General features: G+C 55.3%; 1 protein-coding gene across 3 annotated transcripts in view; it reads right to left on the bottom strand.

Moving 5' to 3' along the window:
- Positions 1–26583, bottom strand: part of ATP9B (ATPase phospholipid transporting 9B) — a 120084-nt gene that overhangs the window by 59779 nt on the left and 33722 nt on the right. For all 3 annotated transcript variants that reach the window (XM_078875795.1, XM_078875797.1, XM_078875798.1), the window contains 9 exons: positions 22830–22888; positions 21344–21395; positions 10831–10925; positions 10041–10121; positions 8823–8898; positions 8248–8324; positions 5927–6087; positions 5147–5289; positions 3804–3916 (listed from right to left, as the gene is read on the bottom strand). In XM_078875795.1, coding sequence (XP_078731921.1) covers positions 3804–3916; positions 5147–5289; positions 5927–6087; positions 8248–8324; positions 8823–8898; positions 10041–10121; positions 10831–10925; positions 21344–21395; positions 22830–22888 — 857 coding nt within the window. The remainder of the gene's footprint in view (positions 1–3803; positions 3917–5146; positions 5290–5926; positions 6088–8247; positions 8325–8822; positions 8899–10040; positions 10122–10830; positions 10926–21343; positions 21396–22829; positions 22889–26583) is intronic.

The raw sequence follows: 26583 nt of genomic DNA, 5'->3' as shown, positions 1-26583 counted from the left end.
GACTGCCATCTGTCTAGACGAGTGAGCAGTTTGCCGAGTACCAATCTCTTAAATGAGCCCATCGGCTGCAAAAGGCCACGCAAGACGTAAAAGAGAATGTACTCTGCAATGGATTTCAGTGCAGTCACCACTCGGGCTACAAGAGAGCTTGAGAAAGCCCGGCTCTAGGGGACGCTCCGTTGATTGGGAGGGACAAGCACGTGGATGTCAGTTCGCGAGCCTGCGCAGTCACACCGGCAGGCGAGTGATTCACTGTGGACTGTGGGTGTGACGCCTCCTCGCTGCGGCTCCCACTCAGATCTCCTTACCGAGTGGGGCGCTCGCTGGCGATTCATCGACATGACGTGGATTTCAATCAGTGAGTACACTCGCGCATCGAACTGTGTGCGCGAGCATTGATTATTTCATTGGGGAGGCATTCATCCAGCGGTGGATTGATCACGGCTGGTAATGAGCCGTACAACGGGATGGTGTCACACAACATGTGACGTCGTGGAATAGACTCCACGTGTTGTGACATCATCGGACGCTCACCATTTATCGCAATTTTTTTTTACATCACCTTTAATAAATTTGCCCGGTTACCAATCAAGTAAGACCCCCCTTAAGAACACACAACTCGATAAAAGATGTAATTTCTATGAGACCAATGTGTGCTGTGAAGAATCGCCATTGCCTGAAACGTCAACCTTAAACATTGTTTTCCTCTTAAGGCTGCACGTCGCACAGTGTTACCGGCGAATTCTGTCGCATTTTTGCATTATCAATGGCATTTTGTCAGCGAGATATTATTCACACGGCTAACGATGCATTTGTTCCTGTCTCTCTGCTGCTAGCCCCAAAGGACCGCTTCTGGCTGCAGGTGGGGTTTGGGTCCGGCTCTCCCTCGAGGCACCGAAGCGGCGCTCGTGTCACCTTCGGCTTCACCTCCGCAACGATTTATGAGGGAACACAGCCGGACACGTTCAAATGTATCGATCTTCACGAGACTTCATTTCCACCTCCAAAAAATGATCCGTGACTCTCCTAACAGCTTTCAAGTTAGGGGCGCTCGGCAGGCAGAGCGGCAGGAACACGCGCGCGCACACACGCTGGGATGGCAACAATAACCAACCCGGCAATTCTGGGCGATCCAAAAGGAGCACAACAACAAAAAAAAGAACAAAACCGCACGGCTCTCAAGAAAATAAAAAGCCACTATTTTACACATTACCGCTGCGCTCGCGATCAATGCGACTAACGATCAGCTTTGGAAAGCTGTCACACCCAGCGCGCAGCGGTAATAAAATCCTCAGGCCGGGAGACAGGCGTGAGGAATACGTCGATACGCACGTGTGCCTGCCGGACGCTCGCGGATGATCGAGCGCGGGCGCCGCCGTGCGGACCGCGGCGATCGATGTGCCGGGCCGGCGGCTCTTGCGGCGACACCGCCGGTGACTAAGCGGCGTCGGAGGCGCGCGGCAAACGCCCGCCAATTTGGGGCGCGTTAGGGAGGCGGAACGGGTTAAGGGGCTCTCACCGGGTGCCTCTGCGGGCCCCCCCGGGTAAGTGGCGGTGCCGCGATCGGGGGTCGGCCGGCCGGCATTGGTGGAAAAAAACTATAAAGAAACCCGGGGATGAAAGCACTGCGCGCACGTCGATAGAAATAGAGTGAGCGCTGTGGCTATTACCAAGCGCTTGTCTAATAGACAGAGGTGCCTTACCGCCCCCCCCGCACCTCCCCTCTCCAAGCCCCGGACCCCTTGGCCCCCCGCAAATACTTATCAGCTGCCGGTGGACGAGTGAAGTTTGCTTCTAGCGGAGGTTATCGAACAACGCTTGGAGCCGCAACGACGAGCAAGCTCCAAATCGGAATCGGTTGCCGGGTGATGGACGCTCGCCAGGGGCGAGTGAGCGAGGGCGGTCGAGGGGACGCCTGCCACGCGGCCCCTGGTCGCCGAACCGAGAGGTCGACACCGTTTCTCACGGTGATCCGGCGCCGTGAGATCATTCAAACTGCTCGGCCACCTCCCTCTCGGCACGTTTCGTTGAACCCTTTGCTAGCGCCGCACGTGGTGGGCGCCATCTGCAACGCAGTCCTCTGTGGCTTCTTAACCTTTCTTTTGTTTCTCTCGTAAAAAAAGATGCCATTTGGATGGCCCACACTGAGCGTGTACCCGTGGTAAGTGAAGAGAGCACCCACAATATGCCTGTCCCTCACTGGAGGAACACAGAGTTCCAACAGACAAGCACAGCGTACAGAACCGGCTGTCCCGGGACTGGGGGGCTACGCGGTGGACAGAAGGGGGCACTGCAACATGGTCCACTGTAGAGCTCAACTTCCAAGCTGGCTCAGCTATGGAAAAGATAAACGCCGACCAATTAAACGATATCTGTGACAGATCAAATGATGTCTGTGACAGATATCGTTTAATTTATGGATCAATCATGGTTGACGATATTTAAATACAATAACGAGAATGTAATAAGACCAGCAAGGCATTGTGGGTCATGTTTACCTTAACAATACACTGCCTTTAATTTTTGATTTAAAGCTTTCGTGACTGCAGGGATTCATCTTCTTGGTTCTTTCGGTAAAGTCACGTAGAAGGGAAGTAATAAAATAATAAAAATAAAACAATAAAATAAAATAATTCTCACGACGTTTTGGCTACAACGCAAGCAGCCGTCTTCAGGTGAAGAATGAGACACTACCAAGCTAGGAGCTTATATATAAGCTGGGTTGGAGGTGGAAGAGCGCCTTAACAAAAAAGAATGTGCATATGAAGAGGAATTTAGCATATTCATGGGAAATGCGTAGGAGGTGGGCGGGGGGGTTTCAAAGTCATATTATGCCCATGCATTATGCAGGATCAGCAGCACCAAGGGGGGGTTGCAGGGAGTAGCATTAACAAAGGAAAGGAATGTTAATACACTGCCTCTACACAAGCAGGAGGTCACCACAGTGCAGGTTTGTTATTTATTATTTTTTATTATTACGCCTGTTCACCCAGGCAAGCCATACTTGGGTCTCAAGATGAATTTCCGTGGCATCGTGCTAAGCATTTGCAGTAAGGGGCAATGTTGCTGCTGCTGTGTGTAATCCCAATTGAGTAATTTACAATTAAAATTTCAGCAATGGGATGTTTGGCCAGCAGCGTGTTTTTATTTTAGCTGTGGGATGAAACAGAGGAACCCGGAGGAAACCCATGCAGAACAGGGGGAGAGGGAACGTACGAACTCTACACGGTAAGGCGTCAATGTTGTGGGTTTACTCTCCAACACACCGGTGTGCTCAACGAGTAACGAATTGGTACGTTTTGTCCACGTGAAAACCTTGCCAACCGACTGTCCGGTGGTGGAGGCTTTCGAGCCGTGGTGGCGAGATGTTAACTACCTCGCCATGTTCTTCCCGTGGTTGCGTCGATTTTTCTCCGGGTCTTTCGGTTTTTCCCTCCACATTTATAATCAACAAGTGTTTAGAGTATTTGGTTGCTATAGATTTCTACGTGGTAAGCTTCTTCATTGGGCTATCATTAGTGGTAGCTACATAGCTCAGTGGGCCTTACCTGCAAAATAACAAATAGTTACAAAAATTAATTTGTTTCACGACACATTTATATTCACGTGCTTCAACCAAAACAAAAAGCATTTCTTACAGAAAGGCGCCCGAGTCAGAAAATGGAACCCCGAGGGGGGACGTTCTTGCTGCGGGACCACGAGCCCAGCCACGAGCGTCGCACCGCTGCGCCGCCGGCACCCTGAGCTGCGTGCCGACAGCCCCCCGCGGGGCACCGGCTCTGAGCGCGGTGCGACTCCCTCACCTGGGTGTAGGAGCTGAAGAGGTGGCTCTGGATCTCGTCCATCGAGTCGGTGCCGTACGAGACGGTGCCCAGGTGCAGGCGCTTGAACACCATCTCGTTCTGCGTCAGGGTCCCTGGGGAGGAAGCACGGGATTGTAATCAATGGGATTGTAATCATTGGGACTGTAATGGACGTCCTAAAAGCCTCGTTTCCATGGCGCCAGTGCTCCCCCGTGGCCGCACCGCCGCTACCACTGAAGTTGCTGCGGCATTCTCATGAAGGATGTTGAAGATGGCACCGGTGACAGCACAAGCGAGTCGGAGCCGTGCTCCCAGAACACGGAGTTCTACAGGGTCTCGGTGGTGGTGCGGTTTTACCGAGTCGATCGCAGGGCCTGCGGTATTGTTGCAGGGTCACCACAATGATGAGATCAGCACCAAATGACCAAACATGGCAAAGGTGTCGTGGCTTCTAATTAAACAGGGCCCAATAGAACCGCTGCTTCACCCGGCGTGGTTATCGGCTCTGGTGCCGACCTGCTCCCCCCCCCCCACCCCCCATGGCTGCGCCGAGATCCCTGCTCAGTGAAGGTGTGCGGCAGGGAGTGGGGCCACGAGAGGGCAGCCGGGGTCAGACACTGGGGTAGGAAAGGGGACAGAAGAGAGAGAGAGAGAGAGGAGGGAGCCGATTATGGATGGGCCAAGATGAGGCTACACAAACACATTTTTATTTTACCAGGTAATGTCCACTGAGTTACGTGGCGCTTTCGTTTTAAGTGACCTGGCCACAAATGATAGCTCAACGAAGTGGCTTATCACGTGGAAATTCTAACAGCAAAATACTCTAAATGCACGTTTCTAAATGTGGAGAGAAAAAGGGAAAAACCGGAGGACCCAGAGAAAAATCCACGCGACCACGGGGAGAAGACGCAAACTCCAAATATACAGGGGTCGTCGGGATCGAACCCACGACCTCCTGTATACCAGGCGAGGGAGTTAACATCTCGCCACCCAGGCTAATAGGTTCACGGGCACGTGATTAGAGAGGGGACGACAGCCATGGGTTAGGCCCAAACTAGAGCTCACGGCCATCTCAGTTGACCAGGTCTAACGTAATTACATCCAGACCAACACCGCCGTGGCTACAAAGTGCGAGCGCACACCAAGAGGGCTCCTGCCCTCCGCAAGCCAAGTCGTTCGTTAGCCATAATCGCCTTAATAGGAATGGCTACGATGAATGGAACGAGCAGCAGAAAGCCGTAAAATTTTTTTTGCAAGAAATAAGGCTTCCGGCTACAAAAAAAAAAATCCCCGACAAGGGAGGGGGGGAGGGAGAGGGGGGAGGAGAGGGGAGGGGAGCTGACCGGTCTTGTCGGTGAGCAGGTAGACGATGCGGCCCAGCTCCTCAGGAATGGTGCTGGTTCGCACCACGGTGCCGGGGATGTTGTCGTCGCGCATGATCATCCAGCCGTAGGCGGCCTTGCCCATGTCCAGGTTCACACGCAGGCTGCACGCACACAGACGCACCTCCGATTAACACCGTTGGCTACGTACGGTGCGAACGAATTGCAACATACACACACACATACAGAGACCCCCCACAGACTCCCAAAAGACTGTTGGGGTACAGTGCCGGTAGGGAGCACCTATTAAGGTTGGCACGGCACACGAGGGGGTGAATGGTCAACACCACGACCACCACCTTTGTCTCTCCAATGCTGATGTTTACACACCGCACCGGGTGCTCACTTAAGGATGAGTCTACCTAGGGGAGGCCCAGGACCAGTTCAGATGTTTGTCACCGATGCCGGCAGTAAGCTGGAATCGAACTCGAGGGGCCGGGTTTCTAGTGGAGTGCGCTGTCTGCTACGCTACCGCTCCGCACATGCGCAGGCACGCAGGCATGCACAGGCAGGGTCCAGTAGAGATGCACACAGGGGTACACATGGGAGTACACAGGAGAACACAGGCATGTAGAGCCACACAAACACACACACAGACACACACAGGCATGTACAGAAACACACATGCATAGCAGTCGGGGTTCAGTGTGTGACACAGGGATGGGGCAGGTGTGAGTGTAAATAACACAGGGGTGGGTTAGGCGTGAGCGTAGTCAACACGGGTATGCGTTGGGTGGGCACCTGATGGGGATGATGTAGGAGAAGAGCAGCACGAAGCGAGCGAGGTAGCGGTACCAGGGCCCGTCGAAGCCCTTGAGCGCCACCATGACCACGGAGAGCACGAGCACGGCGAGGAACAGCACCTTGGTGAGACGGTTCAGCTCCAGGTCGAGCAGCCCCACCTGCGGGAGAGGGGCAAGGGGAGGCGGTGGAGAGGGGTGAGCGGAGAGGGGTGAGTGGAGAGTGGTGAGTGGAGAGTGGTGAGTGGAGAGGGGTGAGCGGAGAGGGGTGAGCATTGAGGGGTGAGCGGAGAGGGGTGAGCAGGGAGGGGCGAGCGGAGAGTGGCTAGCGGAGAGTGGTGAGCCGAGAGGGGTGAGCTGAGAGGGGTGAGCGGAGAAGGGTGAGCAGAGAGGGGTGAGCGGAGAGGAGCGAGCGGACAGTGGTGAGCTGAGAGTGGCGAGCGGAGAGTGGTGAGCGGAGAGGGGTGAGCAGAGAGTGGTGAGCGGAGAGTGGTGAGCTGAGAGTGGCGAGCGGAGAGTGGTGAGCGGAGAGGGGTGAGCGGAGAGGGGTGAGCTGAGAGTGGTGAGCGGAGAGTGGTGAGCTGAGAGGGGTGAGCTGAGAGGGGTGAGCTGAGAGTGGTGAGCGGAGAGTGGTGAGCTGAGAGGGGTGAGCTGAGAGGGGTGAGCTGAGAGTGGTGAGCGGAGAGTGGTGAGCTGAGAGGGGTGAGCTGAGAGTGGTGAGCTGAGAGTGGTGAGCAGAGAGTGGTGAGCTGAGAGGGGTGAGCTGAGAGGGGTGAGCTGAGTGTGGTGAGCGGAGAGTGGTGAGCTGAGAGTGGCGAGCGGAGAGGGGTGAGCGGAGAGTGGTGAGCAGAGAGGGGTGAGCTGAGAGGGGTGAGCTGAGAGTGGTGAGCGGAGAGTGGTGAGCTGAGAGGGGTGAGCTGAGAGTGGTGAGCGGAGAGTGGTGAGCTGAGAGGGGTGAGCTGAGAGGGGTGAGCAGAGAGGGGTGAGCTGAGAGTGGTGAGCTGAGAGTGGTGAGCGGAGAGTGGTGAGCTGAGAGGGGTGAGCTGAGAGTGGTGAGCTGAGAGTGGTGAGCGGAGAGTGGTGAGCTGAGAGTGGTGAGCGGAGAGTGGTGAGCTGAGAGGGGTGAGCAGAGAGGGGTGAGCTGAGAGTGGTGAGCTGAGAGTGGTGAGCGGAGAGGGGTGAGCTGAGAGTGGTGAGCGGAGAGTGGTGAGCTGAGAGTGGCGAGCGGAGAGTGGTGAGCGGAGAGGGGTGAGCTGAGAGTGGTGAGCGGAGAGTGGTGAGCTGAGAGGGGTGAGCTGAGAGGGGTGAGCTGAGAGTGGTGAGCGGAGAGTGGTGAGCTGAGAGGGGTGAGCTGAGAGGGGTGAGCTGAGAGTGGTGAGCTGAGAGGGGTGAGCTGAGAGGGGTGAGCTGAGAGTGGTGAGCTGAGAGGGGTGAGCTGAGAGTGGTGAGCGGAGAGTGGTGAGCTGAGAGGGGTGAGCTGAGAGGGGTGAGCTGAGAGTGGTGAGCGGAGAGTGGTGAGCTGAGAGTGGCAAGCGGAGAGGGGTGAGCGGAGAGTGGTGAGCAGAGAGGGGTGAGCTGAGAGGGGTGAGCTGAGAGTGGTGAGCTGAGAGTGGTGTGCGGAGAGTGGTGAGCTGAGAAGGGTGAGCTGAGAGTGGTGAGCGGAGAGTGGTGAGCGGAGAGTGGTGAGCTGAGAGTGGTGAGCGGAGAGTGGTGAGCTGAGAGGGGTGAGCAGAGAGGGGTGAGCAGAGAGGGGTGAGCTGAGAGTGGTGAGCTGAGAGTGGTGAGCGGAGAGTGGTGAGCTGAGAGGGGTGAGCTGAGAGTGGTGAGCGGAGAGGGGTGAGCTGAGAGGGGTGAGCTGAGAGTGGTGAGCTGAGAGTGGTGAGCTGAGAGGGGTGAGCTGAGAGGGGTGAGCAGAGAGGGGTGAGCTGAGAGTGGTGAGCAGAGAGGGGTGAGCGGAGAGTGGTGAGCTGAGAGTGGTGAGCTGAGAGTGGTGAGCAGAGAGGGGTGAGCTGAGAGTGGTGAGCAGAGAGGGGTGAGCGGAGAGTGGTGAGCTGAGAGGGGTGAGCTGAGAGTGGTGAGCGGAGAGTGGTGAGCTGAGAGGGGTGAGCTGAGAGTGGTGAGCTGAGAGTGGTGAGCTGAGAGTGGTGAGCGGAGAGGAGCGAGCTGAGAGTGGTGAGCTGAGAGTGGTGAGCTGAGAGTGGTGAGCTGAGAGTGGTGAGCGGAGAGGAGCGAGCTGAGAGTGGTGAGCTGAGAGTGGTGAGCAGAGAGGGGTGAGCTGAGAGTGGTGAGCAGAGAGGGGCGAGCGGCCCCATGGGCCCTCACCTTGTTCTTGGGGTGCGAGGTGTTCATGACGCTGCGCGTCTCCTTGCCGGTGTAGATGACGACGCCCACCACCGTCCCTGCAGCCCGGGGCACACACGCGGCGACGCCTCTTTACTCTCTCGCACTCTCACTCTCGTCGTCATCATTATGCAATGCACGGCAAGTAGATCTATGTGCTGTGGAGAAGGGCCGTTGCCCAAAACCTCGTCTATAATACATTTTACTTTTAAGCATTATTGTTATTGGCGAAGGCTTTAAACTGTTTGTTATTTGTGCTTCTGCATTATCAGAGTGAGCACGATTACTGTGTTAAAGAGTTGGCGTGTGGTCCATATAGAACAAAACAGATTGACCCTTGAAGGACATCAGGTGAAAAGCGTGTCACTTTGCAGGCCAAACCACACGTGGCCTGTGGCTCTGCCGTTTGTAGAGTGATACGAAACAAAGTAAAACGCCTAGCTTAGTGCATGTCGGTGATCCGGACTCCCAGGGAGACGTCGGCAAACCCAAGGAGCCCGGCATGGGTACGCGGACGGTCACTAAACAGGTGCGAGCAGAGTGCCGCATCCACGCACCCGACGCCACGACGGTGCTGGCCCACAGCGTGTTCTCGATGCTCAGGCTCTCGGATATGGTGGGGTTCACGTCCTCCTGCACTCGCGCACACACACACACACAGCAGGGTTCACGTCCTCCTGCACTCGCGCACACACAGCGGAGGCCGCGCGGGGGGCAAAACCCCGTGCTCATTCAGAGGCCGGCCATGTCGCGAGGTATCGGTGCGGCCGGTATGACACCGCCCCCGCCACCCTCTCTCGCCCCCATCCCCCATCCCCCTTCCCATTCCCCCCACCCAGCCGGATTTGTCTCCCCGGCGCTGGGATTGACCCCCCTAGAACAAGCACGAGAAATGCGGTGATTTACTCCTCTGCGGTTTGATGGACGGTAACGATCGAGCGACAAGATTCGACTCGAGGACAAATTATCGCGTTTTAATTTTGGTGCACGAGGAGCGCATAGCAACATGGATGGCGGCGTGAACCTGCGAAGACGCCGTGGAGGTACAAAGACTAAATACACGCGAACGGATTGTAGACGGTGACTGTAACATGCATTCAGCAATCAATGCACCAAGGGTATAATCGTTTCATTATAAATCTAAGAATCAGCGTCACGCCCCAACCGGTGACTCGTGTTCAGTCGGGGGGGGGGGGAGGGTGACGTTGCTGAAGAGGCGGTGTTGTGTTCGTCGTCGCTCGTTGCAGAGGTTCGCGGTTCGAATCCGGTGGGCCACCCGGGGCAAATACTGCGGTGTAATAACCGCCAACTACTCCACGCCGTCCGCTTCGCAGCGGACGTTAAACATCTCGTGACGCAATCTGCATGAGTAGGCCGTTTATTTCGTGTCATTTGTTGTTGTAACGTTCTGCCCCAGTGCCCCGACTGGACATCTGTGAAAAAGTGCTTTATAGCTCATCGGATTCCTCATTCTGATTCTGTATGCCGGCGTCACGGTCCAAATTGAAAAAAAAAAACGTACTCGCAAATTACTCAACGGGGATTACACACGCAGCAGCAATCATCGCTCGCCACTGGGAGACTAACGCCCACGAGCAGGCCGGGGTGCCGGGTCACGCCGTGTCACACAAGGGACAGCTGCTGCTGGGAGCGCCGTCTCAAATGTTTGTGCGCGCTCCTAGACCACCTCGGTGTAACGGAGGGCGGCGCTCAGTCAGCAACCAATCGTTGTTTTTTTACGATAACGCCTACGATCTTGGCATCGCGGGACTCACCCGCGTGAAGGTCCCCGTGAAGCTGTGGATGTCCAGCTGAGGCTTCTCCGCGTACACGTGCGCGCTGATCGTCACCAAGTCCTGGATAGCAGCAGCGGCAGCGGAAAACCACGGCATCAGCAGCAGCGGCGCTGCACAACACGGATTTACCGCGTCCCCCTGACACAAGAGCCTCTGCACAATCTCTACTCATGTCAGATGCTGAAGGAATACGGTAAGCGGTGCATATGTTTTCCATATCTTAAAGAAAAAAGTGTATTTCAATGCAAACTTAATCATTTATGCAGCAGTGTTCATGAATTCAACTTGGAGCACCAGGGCTACACGTGTCCATAAGAATCGATATAAACTCGAAAACTTTTCAAAGTAGTAATAATAATAGTTCTAAGCCCACCAGTGGATTATTCTGTGGCAAGGGAGCGCCAATTCTCCCTGCAGGTTCTCTCCGTTGCTTCACATTAAGAGGCATAACAGCTGAAGGAATGCCCACGGGAGCCCGGGCAGCATTCAACGGCCACGGACCCGCATGGGGAGCGCGAGCCCATCCCAGCGGAAGAGACGACACGGGGAAATGGAAGTTCAACTCGACCAGCGGCGGGCCACGGCCAAGCGAGCGAGATTGCGTTTGTTAGGACGGGAGGACGGGGTCGGCTCAGCCCCGAGCGTGTCCGGTGGGAAGGGCGGCACGGAGCGTGGGCATGTGCTGGCGATCGGCAGGACGTGCGGGGGAGTGGGTAGATGGAGGTTGGGGGTGGTTGGGGGGGGGCGAAGACTCGCAGGACGGGCCTACCGCCACTGCTGGGAGGCGCTGCGTGCACGTCACGCCCAGCTTCAGCTTCCAGTCCGTCTCCCCGTCCAGCTGATCCGTGCGGATGAAGCAAGACCCTGCCAGCATCACGGAGGCACGAGTCAGCCACTCTATCATCCCACTGCGCTCAAAGTTTCGCACCGAGATGAACTCATTGATTCGATTGTGCAGCGGTGCTCGGGATTCACGCGGTCGTCCTGACAGTGCGGGGCAATCACCAAGAAAGGCGCTGCCGAGTTTCCCAGACGTAGTCTGGGGTAGTTTGACAGTAAGAAGGGAGTGTTGCTGTGTGTCATCTCAATTCAGTTATTTTCACTGTCGTTTTTTTTGTAATTGGAAGATGTGGACCGTGAGGCCCGCCGCACAATGGCCTACTTTTTCGAAAGACGTCAGGAGATGCCTAACGTCCACTGTGAAGCATTCAACAGTTAATACACAAATTAAAACCAGGATGGCCGGCTGGATGACAACCACGAATTTATGAAATCACCACAATATCACCGCTTCAGGAGCCTCTTAGTCAAAGAGAAATGGGTTTAACCACACAATGAAAGCAGAACGTTCCAAACAGGATAAATAAAACAAACACACGTGTACATGTTCAAATAAGGAAAATAATTAAAAGTAACGTGGGAACTGTGCCTCAGGTTCAATGTTGCTCGGATTGAATCAGCACATTATAGCCCTGCTACCAACGCCGCGGCAATACCAACAGTTTTTTCTCCACAACTATGATTAGCACGGTTGGATACGTACAATACGAAAGAAGTTCAACATACACACATATGTACATACAACGATTGTTAAACTATTTAAAAATGAAACTATTTTTTATTTTACCAGGTAAGGCCCACTGAGCTACGTAGCTCTTTTTCAGAAGCGATCCGGCCACAAATGATAGCCCAATGAAACGGCTTAACATGTGCAGATTTATAGCAGCCAGATGCTCTAAACGCACGTTTCTAAATGTGGAGGGAAAAACCGGAGGACCCGGAGAAAAATCCACGCGACCACGGGGGGAACACGCAAACTCAAATATACAGCGGCAGGCGTCAGGGTTGGCATCGAACCCACGACCTCCTTCATACCAGGCGAGGTAGTCAACATCCTGCTACCTTCCGCACTCCACACTGCGGCACGACCCATTGCGTAGGAACCTTGGCGGCTCTAGGCACCGCGGGCGAGTGCACGGGTCCGCGAGTGGCCCTGGCCTCGCCTCGCGGGTATTCCGCGGTGTCCCCACAGGGGCCCTGGTGCTGGGGGCGAGGCTCGTTCCCGAGCGGCTGCGATGCGGGGCCCAGCTCCCAGGGGGCCGTGCGAGCCACGGGCCCTGCCGCAAGTCTCGCCCACGGGGACGGCGAGTCACGCTTCAAGCACCCAGAGTCTTCTGCAGCTCGAGTTTTAGCGCGGCATTGCTAAACAGGGAAGTCAAAATGTCTCCCGATCTCAAAGTGAGAAGTGGGGCTGACCCAGAAACAGAATCGTTATTTATCCGGGAAGAATCCGATGAGCTATGAAGCTCTCTTTCGCAGATGTCCATTAGGGGCGGATCAGAAATTTACGACAATGCATAAAAAAAGATACGAGTGCAAGGTGAAGGATTGGTAAGCAAATCACCCATAATAAAAAAACAACCCTGAACAACACCCGGACATATCTTTTCGTCAGCGCAGGTCTACCATCAACAACACTGTGCAGGACTATGTCATGAAATCCAACACAGCAATCAATGCTGGCACCCCTGGTACCAGATCTCAGCACAAATCAATCTCTGCCACCCGAACACAGATGCCAATTCCCGCATTGTTCTGGTCAGACCCGGGACAGGTGGCAAACCCGACTCGCAATCCAATAACCACTGTGGACTTCTCACACCGTGGTAATAATCTTATTCAGCCCGAGTGAAGAGACGAGTTAACCGCCTGACGGGGATTTTAACTTTATTAGCGACCAATGCTATGACCCGGAAGTTCAAGTGATTGAAGAACTTACCAAAGATGCACGCCAGGCTGTCACGGGGGCTGCTACGCGGCTACGCTGTGGCCAGCAGACGGCAGTGCAGTAAAATACATCGTTGAAGCGTACCGTAATCGATTGTTGAACCACGTCTAGGCTCTCCTCCACCTTCACCAACTCACACTGACCCCGGCGTGGTGAAGTATGGTCAAATTACCCCCAGCACGGAGCGGGGAGCTACCATCCAGCAGTGGGCTGACAACAGCACTGTACGTGCACAGGAACGGGGGGAATGATTCAGGAGAATCGAGCTGGGGCTCCTGGGTGCCGCGATGGTGAGGAGATCTTAACTACCTCGCCTGGTATGCAGGAGGTCGTGGGTTCAATCCCGACCCTGACGCCTGCTGTCTATGCAGAGTTGGCATGTCTCTCTCTCCATGGTCGTGTGGATTTTTCTCCAGGTCCTCCGGTATTTTCCCTCCACATTTAGAATCGACGCGCATTTGGAATATGTGGCTGCTATACATTTCCACGTGATAAGCCACTTTGTTGAGCCATCATTTGGGGCCAGGTCGCTTGTGGAAAAGAGCTGCAGAGCTCAGTGGGCCTTGCCTGGTCAAATGAGCATCGTTTAGTTTCACAGTGGTGCCGGACGCACGAAGCAGGCTTCTGGCTACGGTTGTGACGGCGACGGCGCGAGAGCGGCGGGGAGGAGGAGGAGGAGGAGGAGGCGTCATCATCGCGGTCCCGGGACGGGGCGCGCGGTAGCTCACAGGTGGCGCAGGGAGGGGGCGTGACGAGGTTCGGGGCGGCGGGGGGAGAAGGATGAAAGGGCACCCGCGCCAACAGGGCCTGGCGCCGCCGTCTAGCCACGGGCTTACGCGTCTCGACGCCTTTCTCGGCAAGCCGCGAGTGAAAGAGGCGCGATGTTCACGGAAGGTGGTCGAGACATGGGGACTTCTGCCGCGGCTTCAAATGACTTCATGTTCGTGCAGCTGCTCGAGAGCCTCATGCCCCACTCCCCCCCGCCCCCACATTCAGATTTGCTCCCACTCAGAATACCCCCCCCCACCTCGCCGTTGAATTCGAGCCACGGCCCACATGGACGATGCTCTGCGCACAATGCCGAAGCGTGCTCTCCGCTCAAAGCGGAACGTTAAAGACCCTGCTACAACGTGACTCTACCCTGGCTCGCTCCAAGGCAGAACAGCAAAAACGTGGATTCCACATGTTCTGTCTGTGTGGGATAGCGCGTTTCCCCCTTGCATGTGTGGATTTTCTCCGATTGTGCCCGTTTTACTCACGCAAGTCAACATTAATTAACCTGTCGATAACAACTTCGTATATAGAGGAATGCAGACCTTGAGCTGAACACATGGCTGCCTTCTGGCTTGTCTCTGGCCCCCCGAGTTATTCTCTCTCTTTGACAGCGAGCGAATACTGAGGTGCGGTGGCACGTTATGGAGTTGAAATTATTATTATCATCTTATCATCACGTAATTTATATAGCGCCTCAACCTCGGTGCTTTACGGAGAATTACGAACGGCACATATGAATGTAAGGATAGATACGAGGTGAATAAAACAGGTGAGAGGAAGCGATGGGGCAAATCTGCGATGCGTGAATTCGGTGAAAGCGAAACTGACGACTATGAAAGATGATGAACGGATTGAATGGATGGGGAATGAGTGATAGCCACATTAACAACATCGGGGTCAATGTGTGTTCGGGTCATGGCTCCGTCCGAAACGTCAACAACCAAGAGCAGTAAACAGCGTGCCGCTCCCTGGGTCGGCGGCATCTGCAGCGGCGCAGCGCGTGGGGAAGGTGACGACACCGAGGCCGACTTCACCGCACCTCCGATTATCACGGTTGGCTACGCGCGATGCGAAAGGCGTTCAACATCCATACATCCACAAGCCCCCGCTCTCGTCCGCTACATCTCGTCCAGTGCGGCGCGTGTCAGTCGGCTGATACGCTCCGACCGCTTTATCTCTCGGAGCTGGGCTACGTCCAACGTAACGGTAAAACCTCATCTACAGCAAGGCCCCCCGAGGTGCAAGTAAAATATTAACGGTGCCAAAATGTATATTGGAGGGAAAAAAAACCTCAAACACACATTGCTCCAATTCCACACACTCCATTCGCTCAACCATCATAACGTGCAATCTGTCTGACACGCAATTCAAACAAAATTAATCCTGGCCTCGCAGCGGAGCGAGTTCACTTGGCAGAGGCGCGTGACTCTTCAAGCAACGGGTTCCCTTTGTGCGCTCAAAGATTTATTTTGTTTTTGCTTTGCATTTTTAAAGAAGCAGATGAATGGGAGAGACGGGGGTGCGCGGCCCCGGTGTTGGGTTCAGCCGCAGGGGTCCCGCTGGGTCAGGCGCCCCCCCCCCCCCCACCTCCTTGCAGGAGGCAACATTGAGAGTGCCGCAGCTCTTGATCAACGGCGACGTTACGGCACGTGCATTTCATAACGCGCCACTGCAACAGGCGCCGCGGTAATCGCATCCGGTGCGCGCGCTTGCCAGCGCGGCATCGTTGCGATGCGGAGCGCCGCATCAGAGGGCCGAGCCAACTGGATTCGCATCCAGGTAACGGCGCAAAATAACACCGGGTTCTCAGGGGGAAGGGGGCTTTGACAGGCTCGGCCCGGTTACCAGTGACCGCACAAAGTCCACCAGGCCGTGGCTAAATCTGACACCGCACCGTCCCCGGAACGCGGCTCCCGGTGTTGAGGGCCCCGCTGTCGAGGCTGCGGCGAGGCAAGCTGTGGCCTCGGTCACTCCTGGCAGCTCGCAGGGAGAGCGAGTCACTTCTAGTGCCGATTGGCTACCGTGCTCAACTCCACGGTAGCCTGGAGTGTCAAATGCCACATTACCATGGCAGGGCTCAGTATCGCCAAATGAACATTCGCTCCTCTCGAGGAAAGTTTAGCTTCTCCTCTGCCCGCCGTGGCAATTGCCACATTTGTAAGACGCACGTCAGCCTCGTCACTGTCGAGTTTGAGACAGCGGTGAAGGTGTCGCGCGCGTCCCGATACTCGATCTTGACACTCCATCAGGTTTCTCTGGGCAATCAAATAAATAAATCATTGCTATTCGTGTTTGCGTTGCGTGCCGTGCCAGACGGCCAAATCGAGACCTGGGCTAGAGTCGCGAGTTCGAGGCAGACACAGATGGGAGGTAATCTCTGCACGAGTATTGCTCTCCTTTGGAATTACAATGGCAGTGTTAATAATAATCATCAGTTTCATCCTCGAGTCAATCCAGTGCTAGGTGAGAGGCCTGCCCGGGCCACGTCAGTCACGGGGGTTGTTTAACCATATTGCACCACGTTGGTGAACGCGGCTTAGTGAAGGGGGGCCATGACCGGTCCAGCTATCACTCACCACTGATGTTAGCCGTGGCCAGGAATACAACTCAGGACTCGGATTTCACAGTGCGGTGCGCTAACCACTACGCCACCGCATACCCCCACACACGATGGCACCGTGTTCAGGAGAACGGTACCGCGTACTGCGGAGGTGCTAGTGGCACGTGAGCGCGTGCGGCCTGATCGTCGTGTGCAGGGTCTGGGGCGCTCTTTAGAAGGCCCGGCGATTATGTGCTTTTGGAAAGAAGCTCAAGTTCAGGTTCACAGCCGCGTGCGGAGAGCCACATGCGGCGCCCGCGCGCTGTCGATTTCGCACGAATGCTGAGAAGCTGCGATCCGTTCGTAAACACCTCAGTCCACGGTCACGGTGCACGGGTCCCAAACCGGGTATTTCACCGGTTGGTACCACCTGAGTAGTGAAGTAACTTCAGTGGTTGTGGTTTCTGTACGTGGCCAACTGCAGTGAATTCTGTGACGAAGAGCACGGAGCCCGGGGTGCGGGAGGCAGCGGAAGGGATGACGGCAGGGATGGGGGGGGGGGGTCTCGGGCACCGCACGATGCTCGTACGTTGCGATGGAACGATCTTATCATCTCCAATCGTATTCGATTACCGTTCTTAGATAACAAAGCAACCTAGGTCCATCTTGCAAAAAACAAGTAATTTTAATTGTGATATTTACTTGGGTACAATTCAAAGCCTGTGGCACAAGCCGCTCGGTGCAACGATTTCCTCAAGTTTGTATCCAAAGCAGAAATAACCGAGTTGGCACGGGCACCGCCACCGCAGTGAAAAACACGGGTGGGAAATGGGACGTTCACGTGCGCGGCCACGGGGCGGAGCATCTCCACGTAAATACCGCGACGGACATCGGGCGTCACGGGAGCGCGAGAGCCGTTAAACAAGAGGGCGCCCCGTGCTCGTTGCGCCGCGTGAGATCGATGAGCCTGATGGCATCTTACATGCGGTTATTGTCAAGAACGCCAGCGTGAATTCTCCGAGCCGCGTCTTCAAACCCGGGGGGGGGTCAAGACGAATGACCTCGTATTGACGTCCGGATGAAAGAAAAAAACGATGAAGAACGACCGCTTCATGATGGCCATATTTTACAATTCAATTACGCCACTTATAACGAAACGCCGATTGAAGGTGCGGGAACCGCGCGCGAGCGAGCGCGAGAGAGAGGCGGTGGGGGGGAGAAGGGGACGTGGTGGGGGGGGGGTGCCGCAACAGCTGAAGAGATCGCGAGACAGAAAGAGAAAGAAAAAAAATCGGCCCTCGAACGGAGGCCTCATTACACGAGATATTGCGTTACGCGCGCTGTCATTCCAGCCGTGGGCACCGTCAATGTCAGCCGCCCGCGCTCTATGACAATCAGACTTGCATACGAAGTAACGCGATCGTGCCGACGCGCTCTCCGCGACGCTCCCCACTTCTCGTACTGAAAGGCGCACCCGGCTGTTATCGGCACGAGAGATGACAATCTGACGAGCGTAGTCTGAGAGGATGGGCCGCCTTTGTGCCCCGTGCGACACACAATACTGGCACCGGTGTCTCAACCGAGGGTGGGGGGTGGAGGGGGGGAGGGGGGCTTCAGGTTTTTTTCAGCCGGCTCAAAGTTGGTGGGAGGGCTGTGGGGCGAGGGCTGGCGGAGGGCGGAGAGGGGGACTCTGGCGGGCGGCCGGGGATGATACCGGGTTAAATGAATTGCCGCGGCGCGGCGGCGATATGACACGAAGGCCGGCGGCCAGCGCATCCATCAGTGAGCGGCGCTTTTGTGCTCGCGGACGCGTTTCGCGAGACAGCGCGCGCCGCGGCGACGTCACCGAGGCTCGTCAATCGTTACAGTAATTTCGGCCGCTCGAGTGACACACAAAAGTGGCGAGAGACGCGGCGGCGCCTTTTGTGAGTCGGCCATAATAAATGCGCGAGCGTTCCGGCGTCTGGGCCACGGCCCCGCCGCTGCCGGCGCGAGCGTGGTGGCCTCTTGCCGCGACGCCGCCGGCCGGCGCGCGCATGGCAACGCACACGCGGACCGGCGCGCGCTCGCAAACGTCTCTTCCTGTCTTCCCTGCGCCTTGTGTCGCCGTGTCGTTGGCAATGATTCAGGAGTGTCGAGCCCGACTGGGATCTGAAATCTCAACTCTCCGACCGTGAGCTGGGGGATCTTGGGTGCCACGGTGGCGAGACGTTAACTACCACCCCCGGTGTCTCTCTGCTGTATATTTGTAGTTTGCGGTGTCTCTCTGCCCGTGGTTGCGTGGATATTTCTCCGAGACCTCAGGTTTTTCCCTCCACATTCAGAAATAGGCATTTAGAGCATTTGGCTGCCATAAATTTCCACACAATAAGCCACTTAAATGGGCTATCATTTGTGGCCTGGTCGCTCAGTGGGCCTTACCTGGTAAAATAGTTAGCTCGTTAATTCATGGTTAGTTGGTTATAATCCGGTGCGCACGGTTGTAGACGTCTCCTCGAGATGAACAATCGCGCAAAAATGCTTGCGCCGCCGGCAATTGTATTCCGCTTGTCACAATTGAGCTTGCCGTGAAAACACCCCCTCGTAGTTTCCGTACAAACGACGAGTGCTCCGGTTATGATTCCAATTCCAATCAGAAGTTTATTTTTTCCGAGTGAAGCTCGTTGAACCCAGGAGTTCAAGGGCTAACTCTGTCCATCACCCTCATGTGGTTGATAATCATAGAGAAAAAAAACTAGCCTTTGCCATGATAATATGGAATTTTCATCGATGTCTCAAGGCGACCAACAAAGATGAGGCACTGTCCTGCGGCTCATTTGAACAGGAAGACTCTCAGAGGGATGTGATTTCTAATTTTGCAAAGCAGATTAGGGTGATCGCAAAAATGTAATGACAAGTGCAGTATTTTACACGTATACCGTATAAACGTATTGTTCAATGATGGAACTGAGGCTGGGCACACAGTGGCCCACCCCTGTGAACGGTGTCACAGGCTCTTGAGCGTGTACTGCTCGACAGCAGATGGGCGCTCGGGCAACTCTCCCTACGCACGTGGCCAGGACGTCGCTGGAGGGTCCTAACAGCGTGACGTCGATGAACCCCACTGCCGTGTGAGCTGGTGAACCCCACTGCCGAGTGAGCTGGTGAACCCCACTGTCGTGAGCTGGTGAACCTCACTGTCGTGTGAGCTGGTGAACCCCACTGCCGTGTGAGCTGGTCAACCCCACTGCCGTGTGAGCTGGTGAACCCCACTGCCGTGTGAGCTGGTGAACCCCACTGCCGTGTGAGCTGGTGAACCCCACTGCCGCGTGAGCTGGTGAACCTCACTGCCGCGTGAGCTGGTGAACCCCACTGCCGTGTGAGCTGGTGAACCCCACTGCCGAGTGAGCTGGTGAACCTCACTGTCGCGTGAGCTGGTGAACCCCACTCCGGTGTGAGCTGGTGAACCCCACTGCCGCGTGAGCTGGTGAACTCTACCCGGACTGGCACGCGAGTGCCGGCACTCCCAGCCGCCCAGACTTCAGGAATCGTCTGCTCTTCTTCTGCAAACCCCCCCCCCCCCCCCCGGCAGACTGGCCCCCAAATAAAGTAACGTTCGCCGGCGGCCGCACGTTAACAGCGAAAGACGCGACTCTGGTAAGTAGATTAGGATTTTGCCAGGAAGAATAAAGAGGCTTTCTGCTTAATTAAATTTGCATTAACAAGGCTGTGGGGCCCAGCCGCCGAATGAACTGAGGCCGCACGTCCCAGTGTAATTCCATAATTAAAGGCCCTTCGTGTACGATATTGTTCACTTGAAAACAAATCAATATCCGAGTGTCTGGATGCCAGCAAACGGCAGAAAAAAGTCAAACTTCTACATTTCACACCGGCATTAATTTTTCATCAGAGTAGCCATTACATAAGATTAATACCGTGAAAGTGTATCTGAGTTATTAAATTGTAAAGTGCACCGCTATCCGATTGCACAGCGCGGGGGCCGCGCCGCGTTTCACTCAGTCGCCGCGCTCGAGGAGCGTTGAGTTTATTAGCGGAGCAGGAACAAGCGATTAGCGGCACAGCGCACGCCCACGAGGGCACGCGCAGTCTGCCAGCACCGGCGCTCGCCACGCGCTCCTTCTCCACTCTGCCTCCGTCCCTCGCCGACTCCGGCTCACGGCATCACACTCGCACCGCTCCACGCGGCCTGGTTTTGCGTAACGAGCCCTCCACTGCTCCCGTGCACGGCTGCTTGCTGCGCGGGGCAGCTTGCCATTCACTGTGCTGCAGCCGTGCGTGGCGCCCAATAGTTCATGACACTGTGCTGGGTATTCATTCAAGACTAATTAAGGATACATTGAATGCACTGATCGGAAACAGTTTTGTCATTATCAGACGAATGCAGAGTAAACGCCGAGAACTGGCCACGTCGATAATCTAAACGCTCGCAAGCGTCGGCTGTGGACCCCCGCTTGCCCTAAACGAGCGTGGAAACGAGTGAATAAGTGATGGGACGCAGAGCCCCCATGCCGCCGCCACCGGCTGGAATTACGGCGGAGCGGCCGTGCCCCTACGGTGCCCACGGGCCCACCGGCGGAGGAACCTACACGCTCCTGCCGGGCCCGGCCGGGCCACCGATAGCAGTGGCAGGCGGCGCCCTTTCCTCTCCGCAGATCAACCGGCGGCGCGTCGCGAGTTACGTAACGAGCGCGAGCGACGGCGGGAACGATGTTCACTCACGAGAGCCGAGGAAGCGGCGCGTGCGCAGGTCGGTCTTAGAACAACGGAGAGCGAGCGAGACGGAGACGCAATTCGGCGTCGAGCAACGAGCGGGCTTCAAACAAGAAGCGCCCAACAAATACCCGATCGGTGAACCCACCGCCAGCTCTCAGACGCAGCGATCGATTGGCTCAATCAATCGCTGTTCACTCTCTGACAATACAGCCGAAAGAGTGAAACAGCGAGTTTAAGATACAATTGAACGATTGTTCGTCAGATGCAATGAATTGCGCGCAGGGATTCCACAACTTTTCACGAAACTTTCTTTGCCCAATATGTTTGGAGATTCACCCTGTGGTGAATCGGCACCATCAACCTTACGTTTAACCAGTTTCTACACGGATTGGTAGTTTGCATTTCGAGACGTGGCCAACGAAGAAAGATGGGGTGCTAAAATGTTTAAGGGTAACAAACATCGCTTACCCGATTTCTCTGAAGTCCTCAAGAAGATCATGTCTGCCGGAACACGCTGATTCTAAACGGGAAAGGCAAAACCACGGAACAACGTGAGGCCTTGTGCTCGCCGCTGCCGGGACGATGCGCGCGGCGGAACCAAATCGGGCGTGCCGAGCACAGCGGCCTCAGCACCAGCGGGCCGCGACATCTCGGTGGGCGAACGCGCGAATCATCGACCCCGTGTGTGCTGTGCCTGAGCTGGTAGTGGAAATTCCACATTTCCATGTTGAGACCACGTCTGAATAAGTCTTGTGGCGCAATGTGACCGTCACACGAAGGTGCCACGCAGCCGTCTCACGGTAGGGGGCAATGTTGCTGTGCGTAACCCCAATTGAGAAATTTTGGTGAAATTTTCTAATTTGGACCGTGCCGCGGACACACAATGGCCTCGTCACTGTGAATTACATCGTGGGATCTTTAACGTCCACTGTGAAGCAGACGGCGCGTAGGATTTTACGGTTAACACACCCGCAGTATCAACCAGGGAGGCCTGCCGGGTTCGAACCACGAACCTCTGCAAACAAGCGGCATCCGCGACTGAACACCCACTACTGCTGAACTCCCACGTGAAACTTTGCCAGATCGTGACGACGACGACGATGATGATGACGATAGAGATCATCTTAACCGTGCTTCATGTCTGCAGCTGTAGCGCGTAAAATATAGCGCAACTGCAGCGGCATTTGTAAAAGTATTTAGAAAACCACGGTGTGGAAAGTACTTGGGAAGCATACATTGTTGTGTGTGAACTTCAATGAAAGAAAATCACTTAAAAAAAATGCGTCGGCCACAAAGTTAGCGCTGCACAAATCGGTTAGCAGGAGTGCCAGCTCACCGCGCGCAATGAAAGCGAACAAATGTAATCCACTTCACGTCAAAAAATGTCAGGACGATTAGAGACATTAATGTAATCAAGCAGGATGGTACAATTGTGCTAGGAGAGCGGAGTCGCGGTCATGAAATATCACAAATAAGCGCGGCGGGGACGTTTATTACAAACTGCGGCGAGTGTGATGGCATTTGTCAATAGCTGTTAGGAAACCCCTAAAGCAAGCGGCAATAATCCATGCGCCTGATAATTCCTGCGCATGAAAAAATATAAATAATAATAATCTTGTACCGCGCTAAATTAAATGTCATTCTTGTCGCAGACAGATCATTGGATTTTGATGTGCAAATTATAGCCGAATTCCTTTTATTAATTTTGAAAGCTCCTAAGTGGGATCATTTGAAGTTATTTTCATTTTAATGATTTTTGGTGCTTGCACACGGAGGCCGCGTGTTTTAACGACACGGACGCCACGTGGCGGTGGCTGGCGCCGTCACCACCGCCGTCTCTCCACAGCGAGAACTCGCTCGCCCGCCCGCTCGCTCGCCTACTCGCCCGCTCGCCCACCCACCCACAAGCCCGCTCACTCGCACCAGGGAGCGAAGAGGTGTGCACAGCACTCACCTTCTCAACGATGATGAGGTCGCCCACTTGAATGTCTGAGCTCTTCACCTTCGCCACACCTGCCGGGCACGCACAGCGCAATCAGAACACGCACCCCGCTCGGGGGGCCGCTCGCCAGGCTCACGCCGGCTCGGCCGGACAGGCCAAGCCGAGAGGACCACCCCCTGTCCCTGCTCACACGAGGAATGGGGTGGCCCTCATTTCTAGAGGCGGGCCCCTAGGAGAGAGGTAAGAAAAAAATTCCCCACTTCAAACGAAACGGCCCAGTCATCTCCCTACGAGATGACCACTGGTGACTTCCCACAACTGTGGTACTTATTGCATTGACCTGAACGAGACGATGGGCTCCATTGATTGCCAAACGAAGATTTGGAGCTTGCGACCTTCCGATTACGAGGTGAGGATTATAACGACGGCCCTGGGTGATGAGCTTATCGTAAGTTTCCCATCCTTCCGCACGCACACGCACACGCACACGAGGCGATCACTGACGACCGCAGTAGAGCCCCTGTGCGTTTCTGAGCTTAGCTCCAGGTCAGTAGATGTCACTGCTGACTTTGGGAGACCACCACACGCAAGCAGGCTCTCGGAGGATGCGGGCACGAACGTGGTGGGCAGCAGAGGGCAGTGTGACAACAACCATTGCTTGACTGTACTTCTACGCTCCCTGCTTTCACCATTCCCGCACTGAACAGCGTGATGAAGCACAGTCAATTAACAACCCCGCGACCTGCACGGCACGGGGAGACCCCTCATCCAGCAGTGGATTGATAAAAGAGGCTGTGCGTGTGAAGTGGATGACGAAACACATCCGCGATCCTGGCCCGGTGAGAAAGGACACGACTGGACCGACTGGACATCTGTGAAAAAAAGAGCTTCACAGCTCATCAGATTCCTCAAGTCCAAAACAAACATTGAAATTCTGACACGTGTGGGCCCCGTGCTTGACAGGGCGAGTCACGTGGTTCCGGCTGGACAGCACGTGGCCTCTTGCATGAACGAAAACTCGAGGAGAGGAAATGACATCGTCTGTGCATCTTCTACGTAAACAACCACAATCCCCAACAACCTTTCCGTAGGCTCCGAACACACGGCTACGTCACATAGATGCACGCAGACGAGCGCAATCAATGAATAGCGACCGTCCACACACCGCGAGTCTGATGTAAAGAGCGGCTTAAAATGGCATGATTGTTAGGCTGTATATTACGCACGTGTAAAATGCAGCTAATTAAAAAGTGATGTTGGTTTATCTAAGATAGAGGTCATATTCTTTTAATAACAAATCTGTTGGTAGCTCGGCATTCTTATTAATTTTAAATGCAAAGTGGTTTAATTAATTGGCTTCTTGGCTGATGTGTTTCCCTTGATTAAGATTAGTACTGCTGCTGTACAAACTGAGTGTGCTTTGAGACAAGGCTGCATGAGTAAATATTTACTAATGAAAGGATGACGATGACAATGATGATTCAATGGACCTCTTTCCACGACCACAACAACGATGCCTAGCTGTGTCGTTATGCCGCATAGGTCAAAAGTTGATGAGGCCATCAGGTCCGTTACCAGTAATTCCAGCACACATAAACATCGCTTCCTTACTTCTGCCAGATCCTGCCAGTTGTTGCACACTCGATATTTGACCTCTTGAAGTCCGCCCTTTGAGTTTCCCACCATCTGACTTGAGGTCTCTGCCCTCTGAGTGCCTCTCCAATACCAGTCTCGGTCACCTGCGCTCCGCCTCCACTCCGCACCCGTGTCCCACCCATCTTGACCTCCTCCTCTTCCCGATTACATCTACAGTGCTTTAATGCTGAGATTGTAAAGCTAAAATCAGAGTTGAATCGAGCAAATGTCCAATGTGTGGACCACGGCTTCAGTGTAGCCATTGGTGGTGACACACGAGGGCCTGGTCCACCGTTTGGGCTGGGAGCCTAGGGGCTGAGGAACCTGGGAGGCTAGGGGCTGGGGAACCTGGGAGCCTAGGGGCTGGGGAACCTGGGAGCCTAGGGGCTGAGGAACCTGGGAGCCTAGGAGCTGGGGAACCTGGGAGCCTAGGGGCTGAGGAACCTGGGAGCCTAGGGGCTGGGGAACCTGGGAGCCTAGGGGCTGAGGAACCTGGGAGCCTAGGGGCTGGGGAACCTGGGAGCCTAGGGGCTGGGGAACCTGGGAGCCTAGGGGCTGAGGAACCTGGGAGCCTAGGGGCTGAGGAACCTGGGAGCCTAGGGGCTGGGGAACCTGGGAGCCTAGGGGCTGGGGAACCTGGGAGCCTAGGGGCTGGGGAACCTGGGAGCCTAGGGGCTGGGGAACCTGGGAGTCTAGGGGCTGAGGAACCTGGGAGCCTAGGGGCTGGGGAACCTGGGAGCCTAGGGGCTGGGGAACCTGGGAGCCTAGGGGCTGGGGAACCTGGGTACCTAGGGGCTGGGGAACCTGGGAGCCTAGGGGCTGAGGAACCTGGGAGCCTAGGGGCTGGGGAACCTGGGAGCCTAGGGGCTGAAGAACCTGGGAGCCTAGGGGCTGGGGAACCTGGGAGCCTAGGGGCTGGGGAACCTGGGAGCCTAGGGGCTGAGGAACCTGGGAGCCTAGGGGCTGGGGAACCTGGGAGCCTAGGGGCTGGGGAACCTGGGAGCCTAGGTGCTGAGGAACCTGGGAGCCTAGGGGCTGGGGAACCTGGGAGCCTAGGGGCTGGGGAACCTGGGAGCCTAGGGGCTGGGGAACCTGGGAGCCTAGGGGCTGGGGAACCTGGGAGCCTAGGGGCTGGGGAACCTGGGTACCTGGGAACCTGGGAACCTGGAAAGCTGGGAGCCGAGGAAGATTGAGTACTGAAAAGCGTGGGAGCCTGGGAGCCGGGGGGAGCTTGGGAGCCAGGGAGCCAGGGACTCTGAGCCAGGGCCTGATTCGTGCCCCTGGGTGACACCAGCTCAAGCTATCGGAGCCATTCACCCTCCTCTGTGAGAATCCAAACCTTAAGTGCACGTCAGCTGCTTTATACTTTCAATTTAAATAAAATGTCATCAATTTCCTATAAATTAATATGAAGATATGCTATATATCAGTTTTTATGGTCCAAAGAAATAATACTTTTAACTGAGCTATCAGAGGATTTTCTTGTTAATTAGACTTTGTAAAAATTTATAACAAATAATGAAAATTTTGCAAGATTCGGTGATTCCGTAAACCCTTTCCACAGACCGGAGGTCCATTATTATATTAGCACCTGTGTCTCACCGCGGTGCTACACGCTCTGCCCGCGGTGGCCGCGGGACTGGTGACGCCGCACGTCCTGATGGGCACGGTGGTGGTGGGGGGGGGGCGGCACACTCGGCGGAGATTAAAATCCCACGGCGACGCGAGGCCGCCGGTGAAACGCGACGGCGGCAACGTCGCCACTTTCACTTCCCGTATTCGTCGTCACCATTACGCTCGCTCGAATCCCGGGGTTTGATCTTCCACGAAGCTCCCCGTCCACCCTAAGCCGCATCCACTGCACAAACCATGGCAGTGGATGCGGATACATGATGCACAAATGGAAATTCTAAACTCTACATGAGTGTTTAGCAGGCCCCACCTCTTCTCTAAAATGGTTCAGTCGCGTTGGGATTGCGTTCCGCGAAATGTTGTGGCTTGGCTCTCCAGCACACCGGTTAGTGCTGTACTAGTAACAAATTGGCACGCTCTGTTTACGTGACAACCCTTACTAATTGGCTGCGTCGGGTGGTGGCGTGTTTAACGACACATTTATATATTTATGCGATCT

Source organism: Lampetra fluviatilis, chromosome 42 (genome assembly GCF_964198595.1).
Source record: "Lampetra fluviatilis chromosome 42, kcLamFluv1.1, whole genome shotgun sequence".
NCBI classification, from domain to species: Eukaryota; Metazoa; Chordata; class Hyperoartia; order Petromyzontiformes; family Petromyzontidae; genus Lampetra; species Lampetra fluviatilis.
Note: the sequence above shows the minus strand (reverse complement) of the source record. Positions and strands in the feature narration are given on the sequence as shown.